The sequence below is a fragment of the Archocentrus centrarchus genome, chromosome 8 (assembly GCF_007364275.1).
Source record: "Archocentrus centrarchus isolate MPI-CPG fArcCen1 chromosome 8, fArcCen1, whole genome shotgun sequence".
NCBI lineage: Eukaryota > Metazoa > Chordata > Actinopteri > Cichliformes > Cichlidae > Archocentrus > Archocentrus centrarchus.
This window is the reverse complement of record NC_044353.1, coordinates 29,896,769-29,904,684: the sequence shown is the minus strand read 5'-3', so window position 1 is coordinate 29,904,684 and position 7,916 is coordinate 29,896,769. Positions and strand designations below refer to the sequence as shown.

Below are 7,916 nucleotides of genomic sequence, written 5' to 3'. Positions count from 1 at the left end.
GGCCCCTTAAAACACCACAGCCTACACGAGTATTACTGCTGGCCACGTCCATCCCTTTGACCAGTATACCCATCTTCTGATGGCTGCTTCCAGCAGGATAATCCCCCATGTCGCAAAGCTCGGATCATCTCAAACTGGTTTCTGGAACACGACACACGAGTTCACTGTACACAAATGGCCTCCAGTCACTGATGGTACATCAGATTCTCATCAAATGTCAAAATGGACCCAAAGCTCATAATGGTGCAGTTATGAAGGCAAAAAGGGGTCCAAACCAGTAATAGCAAGGCCTACCTAATGAAGTGGCCATCAGTATTGATTTTTCTGTCACTAGTCATCTTCAGCCCTTTTAACTATATTATTTTGGAGCTGTACTACTGATGCCACTCAAAAAAAAAGGCAGTTCAAGTAATAAATACTTTATTTTCACATCAGAATTTAAAATGCAGTCATCTGCAGGGCACAGTATCTCTTCTATACAGGTTTAAGTTGTGTGTGACGGACATGTATCTTCTTTTAATGGCATTATATACAGCAATCAAATGAAACTGAAAAATTGTTCAAGTATTCAAAAAAAAAAATTATGTTGATCATCGGCCACCGCCATTGCCCGCTCCACCGCCAGCTCCTGCTCCTGATTGGTCCTGAGCGCCAGACATCATCAAGAAGAGAACAAGAGGCACGATGTACATCCACTGGAAGAGAAGAAGGGGAAGTAAATACTGCAATATATTTGTTTACAAGATAACAAATCAACCGTGATCATCTAGCATCAAGGATTCCAGATTGGTAATCCCAGATTAGGTTTGTCTTATTTTCACAACAGAAGACAAGAAAAGGCAAAGGGAACAAGTGGATGAGAGGCCATAGCTCCAAGATCTTTGGGGTCAAACACATGCTAAATATAGTAAGAATTATAAATACAATTACAGATATACTGGTGGTTTACCATGTAGACTCCCATTAGTAAAAAAACAAATAAAATTTGATCTCTGCAAGTATTTGGCATGTTCACCTTTCCACCTGTCTCCCTCTCATACACGTGTGATTGAAGTAGAAATAGTGAAGGTAGATGAGTTTAACTATCTGGGGTCAACCATCCAAAATAACAGACAGTGCAGAAGAGAAGTGAAGAAGAGTGCAGGCAGCGGATTTGTGACAGAAGGACAGCAGCTAGAGTGAAAGGAAAAGTTTACAAGATGGTAGTGAGACCTGCTATCATGCATGCTTTGGAGACAGTGCACTGACAAAAAGACAGGAGGCCGAGCTGACGATGCTAATGCTTTCAGCAAGAGTGACCAGCATGGAGAAGATTAGAAATGAGTACTTTAGAGGGACTGCTCAGGTTGAATGTTCAATTTATTTATATAGTAATAACTTGGTGACAGTGGGAAGGAAAATCTCCCTTTTAACAGGAAGAAACATCTGGCAGAACCAGGCTCAGGGAGGGGCAGCCATTTGCCACAACCGGTTGGGGCTGAGGGGAGACAGACAGGGATTAAATGCAGAGTGGGGTATAAACAGAGTAAAAAGAGATGAATGAAAAGAAATACTCAGTGCATCACAGGAACTTTGGAGACAAAGTTAGAGAGCAAAGCCTGAGATGGTTTGGACATGTGCAGAGCAGGGATGATGGATATAGTGGACAAAGGATGCTGACATGCAGAGGGCTGGTGTGAGAAGAGGATGCTAGAGATAGGGTGAGATGAGGCAGATGATCTGCTATGGCAACCACTAAAGGAAGCAGCCGAAAGAAGAGGACTGCAAGTATTTGGCATTGGACCTGAAGAGACCGCGAAAGGACGGAAAAGGAGGAACGAGTGGAAACAAAAAAGAGACAGAAGGTTTGAGTTAGTCACGCTGGCTACAAGTTAAATACAAACTCTGAAGAAGGGAACAAGTAAGGGAACTGTACTTCAGTGGGACTCAGCTCTGCTCTCTGCCTCCCCCTGCTGGGGGCTGTGCCGAATTGGAGACCATGAGGAAGATTGCACCACCCAGAATCAAATACCACTGGAACACAGTACAGCATCAGGTCAACACTGTCACTGGGTGCAGCACAGCACAGAGTCAACACAGGTCAGCGAACACAGCAAAACAAGACAGACAGATCTTAAAAGAGCTCAGACAAACTAAGAGACAGGACACGGGGCTGGATTCAATCTGGAAAAATGCCACTCAAAGCTTAAAGGCCCAAAAATTCCAAAGATAAGCAAATCCTTAGCACTGGCTATAAAAGGTCACTTTTATGTTAGTTAGTTACCATAAATATAAAAGTTAAAGCACACTGCTCAAAAAAATAAATAAATAAAATGTAATTACAAATTAAATTGAACAGGTTGTGGCAAAGACTGACAACAACTGTGGTAAGACAGCTACACAAGTCTGTCACACACAGAGAGCCTAGTATCCATTTTTTTCAAAATATAAACTACATATTTATGCCAGTCATGCACATCTGTGAGTAAATTCTGTCCCTTGTTGCACATGAAACTCACAACCGGATGTCAGTATTACCCTGCAATGCCTCTTGTTTGTCCTGCTGAATTAGCTCAGTGGAACAAGAAAGGCTCTGGAATCAGAGGTTGCTGGCTTGTGTCTCCCTCACAGTGCATCTTTTTTCATTAGTTTCTTTCTCTTCTCATGGGTTTCACTCAGTTTGATTAATTTTGCTCTGAACTTTCTTTGTACACAGACACTCTCTTGCTTTAAAGTGGACGTCTCACAGAAGTAACATTTCCAATGTCAGCACATCTATCATGTTAAATCATTTCTAAACCAAGACTGGATCTGGAGAAAAGACGGTCAACCAATGACTAGTCAAAATGTTTGCTGGGAAGTTCTTTTTTGTGCCATTTGTTCAGATATAGTCTCAGCAATAGCCTTATTAATACTTAATAGCTTCATCAAGATAAATGCAGTCTGGACCAGAATTAAAAGTGTAGTCACACTAGGAGATCCACACATGCCGATGTATGTTTGACCCCCAAAGTCCAGTTGTTTTTATCTGCGTCTTTAACAGAGCTGAATAGCAAAGCAGAAAGAAAGCATTCACGATGCTGCTTTCAGTGCAATAAGAGAAACAAACTGTCTACCTAAGTGCACCCATGCCTACAAAGTGAATACAATGACTGCAGGTAGAAAAAGGACCCTTCAACAGGAGTAACTGAGGGGCTTAGCAGAGTGAAAAGAAGGGAAACAGTTGGAACTTTATGGGAGACATCTTCACTTTTCTGCCATAAATACTGGCAAATGAAATAGAAGCAAAAATGCAGTACAAGCACCAATGTGCCCAGTATATCTTAATACATGCTGCACGCATATGAAAAGATGTGGGGAAAATATGAGCTTAATAGGCATTTTCATTTATTCATTAACTATACAGGAAATTACCATCCTCACAGCCCAATTTCTGAAGGCAAAGAGTATATCTTTAGGCACAGCCTGCTAGCCTTATCAGCAGTTTTCTGTGTACTTACATATTTGGCAATGAAAGATTTCTGCTCTTGTGGGTTCTTCCCTTTCTTCTCAGATTCTTGTTCCATACGTTCAAGGAAGAGAGCCGTCTCAGGTCTGGAAGAAAGCTGACAATTAGTGTTCAAAGAAGCCCTAAAACATGAAGTGTATCTGAACAGCAGAAAAGGCGCAGAAAAACTGCCAAGGCAAATATAGCTAAACTAAAGACTGTGAAAAAAAGCTGCACAGGAGGTCTTGACTTTTGCACAGATAGCCACAGAAAGAGATGGATGCATCGTGAGACTGTAAAGGAGCTGTAGCAGAGAAAGGACAAAATGACAGATAAAAGCAACACGAGTGACGGTGACTGACCCAGGTGCATTGACAGGAGCCATTATACTCAGTGTGGTGTTGAAATCATCAAGGTCGTCCTCATCCTCGACCTCAGTGCCCCTACAGGCCCCAGGTAACGTCACTATGGAGACACCAATGAGGTACCCAGAGACGTCAGTGTGGAGTGTGATCACGTCGCTCAGATGGGACTCAACCATGGCACACTGAGGATCACAGGGGGATACAGGTCCATGTTGGTGTTAAAACAATATCAGTCTGTCAAAATTATTCACCTCTGAATCACAGGACACAGGTTGTTAATTATAAATATGTACAGTCTACACTGATTGTGCAAATATGCTTTGCTAAGGTGTTTTTTTTGGATGACTTTTTTTTTAACCTAACTACCCCATGATGTGTGTTTGTTTCCTTTTTCTGGGGACTGACTGTAGTGGCGGCGGACACCCATCCCTATGTTAGTCTTGTCTGTTCTTCTCTGGATGGTTGTTCCGAACGGAATTTCGTTATATTATGATGGAATGTCGTTATATAATTTGTTGTATAATGATTAATTTCGTTGTGTATAATGACAATAAAGTTCTATTCTATTCTATTCAATTACACACTGTTTTTTCCCATGATACATAAATTCTCTTACATCACATAATTTGTGTGCCCAAATCAAAAGCAGGAATTTCAGATGAATTGTAGTGTCAGTTTGTGCGTAGTAATGATTATAATTATTGCTCAGTTTTACTAATGTGTTGATCAGGGCTGTGACATATCATACTGCACTGGTATAAATTGTTACGTGATTAAAAAAAAAAGTGTTGCGTTTACTTTATCAAACGTGTCAGAGCGAGAGCAGTACGTCAGCCTCAGGTAAAGATTTAGGACTTAAAAAGGGAGCAAGCGGTTTGTCTACAAGAAGTCAGACCGTCAAGGTATAATACTTTGCAAGATATGCCAGAAAACCAGCCGGTAGTGGAAGCAACAAACTTGTTTAACCAGTTAACAAGTTACAAGGTTAAGTTACTTTAGTTACTGCTAAACAAAATCAGTAAGCAGTACATTTACTTAAAATGTCTACTTTTCTGCTTATAGTGACATTCCTATTGCACTTTAATGCTGCTGCTGGCACCCTCTGGCAATAGATTCACACTTGGAATTAGACAGTAGCTCATTGTAGACAAACATGGAAAATGCCCTTCATTTTGTCTGCACTCATAAATGCTGCTGCTTGAAAGCTGCAATCACCAGTAAAACATTCAGCATTTTTCCCTCTGTATTGTCATAAATATTATTGCTGCAAATTTCCTTCAAATATAGCAATGTAACTTTGAGGCCATATCACTCACCCCTGGTGTCTCTCTGAATTGTTTCCTCCAACTGCCGACCTACTCCTGAGACTTTTGCTCTTTAACTAAAGTAAGTTAACTCCCATTAACTTTACTGCCTTTGATAAGACCACCATGAAGAGTTTATTAACATCTTTTAAACAATTACCCTAAAACTTGTGAAAGATTTCCATATATTAGAATTAGAGTATTATTAACCGATTTAGTGTATTTTTTTTATCTTATCTGTAATTTGTGGAAAAGATGGGTGAAATACACACGGCTCTGACAAACGCTGTGAGGTAACCTTCCATCTGCCGCTCTGTCTGTCTGTCAGCCTGCAGGAAAACACGAGGCACTCTGATCCTGTACAGACCATCGACTGCAGCCACTTCCTGTGGAGTCAACCAAGTTAAAAACAAACCTCAGCGATGCAGGTTCATACAGAGACGTTTAAAGAGGGGAAGCTCAACAGAAATTTATGGGAGAATTCTAAAAAGATAAAGATGGAGGTGGTCCCACGCTTACCACCAAAGAGCCAATGAAGAGCTGAACTGGAAAACATATGAGGCAATCCTGCATTTGTATGGCACTTCTACCACTGACTTATCATTTGTGGTCTGTTTCTCATACCTTCCTGTTTGTTTTCATCTCTAATGTAAAAAGAACCCCTCATTGGAGTTTTCTGGTCTTGTTTTTTTTTTTTTTGCAAAATGTATCCACAAACACATTTATTTGAAAGAGAAGGAATCTCTCCATCACAGGGTAATCTTCAAAATTTGTAGAAAACATCATTAATCAGTCAACACCCTTTAATCTGATTTAACATGGTTCACCTTCAGTTTGGCCCTGTCCTGCTCCGACAGCGGGTTCTGACTTAGTGACACACTCGGCTCTCTTCCAGCCTTCAGCATCAGAGCTCCACGCACTTGAAACTTTGCTACGTCATCTGGAGAAAAAAAGAAAACAGAACAAAAAGAGATTATTACAAATTATTCCACTATATAAACATGATGCCTGCGTGTAAACCGCTGACCATGTATGATGATGAACACAAGACATGCACAAGCACTGTGCCATGTGGGTAAATGTGTGCAGTGCTGTTTTTTTCCCCTCATGTTTAGCTGAAAGTCACAATTATTCTATAAAACTTAGACTGACAGCAGTAAATAATAAGAGTTCACTGAATTAAAGTGTGGTACTGTAACAGGATCCCAGGTTTCAAAAAGTCAGTTTATTAAATTTCTTCCCTTTTAGATAGGATTAACTGTAAGTGGCATTATTGCAAAGTGGAAGCGTTTAGGAATCACGGCAACTGAGCCACCAAGTGCCAGACCAGAGTGGGGTCGCTGAGTGCTGAGGTGGATAGTGTGTAGAAGTCACCAACGCTCTGCCGACTCAGTAACTGCAGAGTTCCAAAAATCCTCTGGCATTAGCATCACCATAAAAACTGCATGCCAAAAGCTTTCTGGCATGGCCGAGCAGCTACATGCAAGCCTTATATCACCAAGCACAATGCCACCCGTCGGATAGAGTGGAGTAAAGCACGCCGCCACTGGACTGGAGCAGTGGAAATTTGTTGCAACTGGCAGTCCGATGGTTGAGTATGGGTGTGACTGCACTGTGCCAACTGTAAAGTCTGGTTGAGGAGGGATAATGCTAAGGGGTTGTGTTTTTCTTCTGGAATGGCCTGGGCCCCTTAGTTCCAGTGAAGGGAAATCTTCATGCTTCAGTATTCCAAGACATTTTGGACAATTCTATGCTGCCAGCGTTGTGGAAACAGTCTGGGGAAGGCCCTTTTCTGTCCCAGCATCACTTTTCCCTGGTACATAAAGATATGGTTGGATGAGTCTGGTGTGGAAGAGCTTGAACCTGCAGAGTAGAAACCCTTCCCAGAAGAGTGGAAGCTGTTATAGCTGCTAACATATTAATGCCTATGGATTCAGAATGGTAAGTCACAAAAGTGCGGGTATAATGTGTAGGTGTCCATATAATGTATGTGTGTTTACGAGTCTGCGGGTTGTTGTACATGCCGGCAACCACAAAGGCAGTTCTGACAACATCTACATTTGTGTTGAACCAGGCAAGTTGATGACTACAGAAAAAAAAAAGATAAATGTTTAAATGGAGTTTGGTGTGTAGGAGTCACCATTCTCTTATGGCGTCAAGCTTAGTTAGCTTACCAGCATTATCAACATCGCATCATCCAACATTGCTAGTAACAAAGAGCTATAAATGTATCTCACCAACTTCAAACGAGTGTTCAAGAGGCACAGAAAAACCACTGAACTCAGTCTCCATGGCATCACCAACCTGAGAATGAAGATGAAATCCACTGTTAGCCTTTTAGCCGGCCAGATGGAGCTAAAGCTAATTACTCAGCTAACAGGTGCAGCTTCCGCTTCACTGCATTTAAAATTATGTGTTTAGATTGATAATTCTTCACACTTACCCTTCTTCCGTTATTACAGCATACAAAATTTAAGCACACGAAGAAAACAGTGAAAACAACAGCGACATTAAACATACGAGCCATTTTGACAGAAACAGAAGAACGTCTCACATGCACTTCCGGTGATTTTCATAGCAAAGGTTTTTGAAAAAAATCTTTAAACACTTTGCTTTATTTTCAAAATTGGATTCATAAACACCATAGAATTTAATCACAGGCAACTTTATTTTATTTTAAGCTGAGAGATGGCTTAATTACTTATCAATTAATCCTCTTGTGTCTGCATCACTCTTGTAAATGACTGTAAAAAATCACTTGCACACAACTAGCCTACACAC

The 7,916-nt window shown here is 40.9% G+C and overlaps 1 protein-coding gene across 2 annotated transcripts; it reads right to left on the bottom strand.

Moving 5' to 3' along the window:
- Positions 1–403: 403 nt before the first annotated feature.
- Positions 404–7,707, bottom strand: emc10 (ER membrane protein complex subunit 10). 2 transcript variants are annotated; one of them, XM_030734901.1, is made up of 8 exons: positions 7,579–7,707; positions 7,373–7,439; positions 5,963–6,075; positions 5,408–5,521; positions 3,829–4,013; positions 3,480–3,573; positions 1,916–2,013; positions 404–695 (listed from the first exon to the last, which is right to left on the bottom strand). In XM_030734901.1, exons 1-7 carry the CDS (start codon positions 7,660–7,662, stop codon positions 1,927–1,929), a joined length of 744 nt encoding a protein of 247 aa, XP_030590761.1. In that variant the 5' UTR covers positions 7,663–7,707; the 3' UTR covers positions 404–695; positions 1,916–1,926. The 2 variants fall into 2 exon arrangements, with proteins under 2 accessions (XP_030590761.1, XP_030590760.1); XM_030734900.1 differs by lacking the exon at positions 1,916–2,013.
- Between the last annotated feature and the right edge of the window lie 209 nt (positions 7,708–7,916).

Bases quoted from the DNA above. Each gene is read 5' to 3' on its own strand.
- emc10 (XM_030734900.1), bottom strand. From the start codon at position 7,662: ATGGCTCGTATGTTTAATGTCGCTGTTGTTTTCACTGTTTTCTTCGTG. The intron at 3,574-3,828 runs GTCAGTCACCGT...GCTTTCTTCCAG, and splicing joins GCTCCTGTCAATGCACCTGG to ACCTGAGACGGCTCTCTTCC. The intron at 696-3,479 runs GTAAGTACACAG...CTTCTCTTCCAG, and splicing joins AATCTTTCATTGCCAAATAT to TGGATGTACATCGTGCCTCT.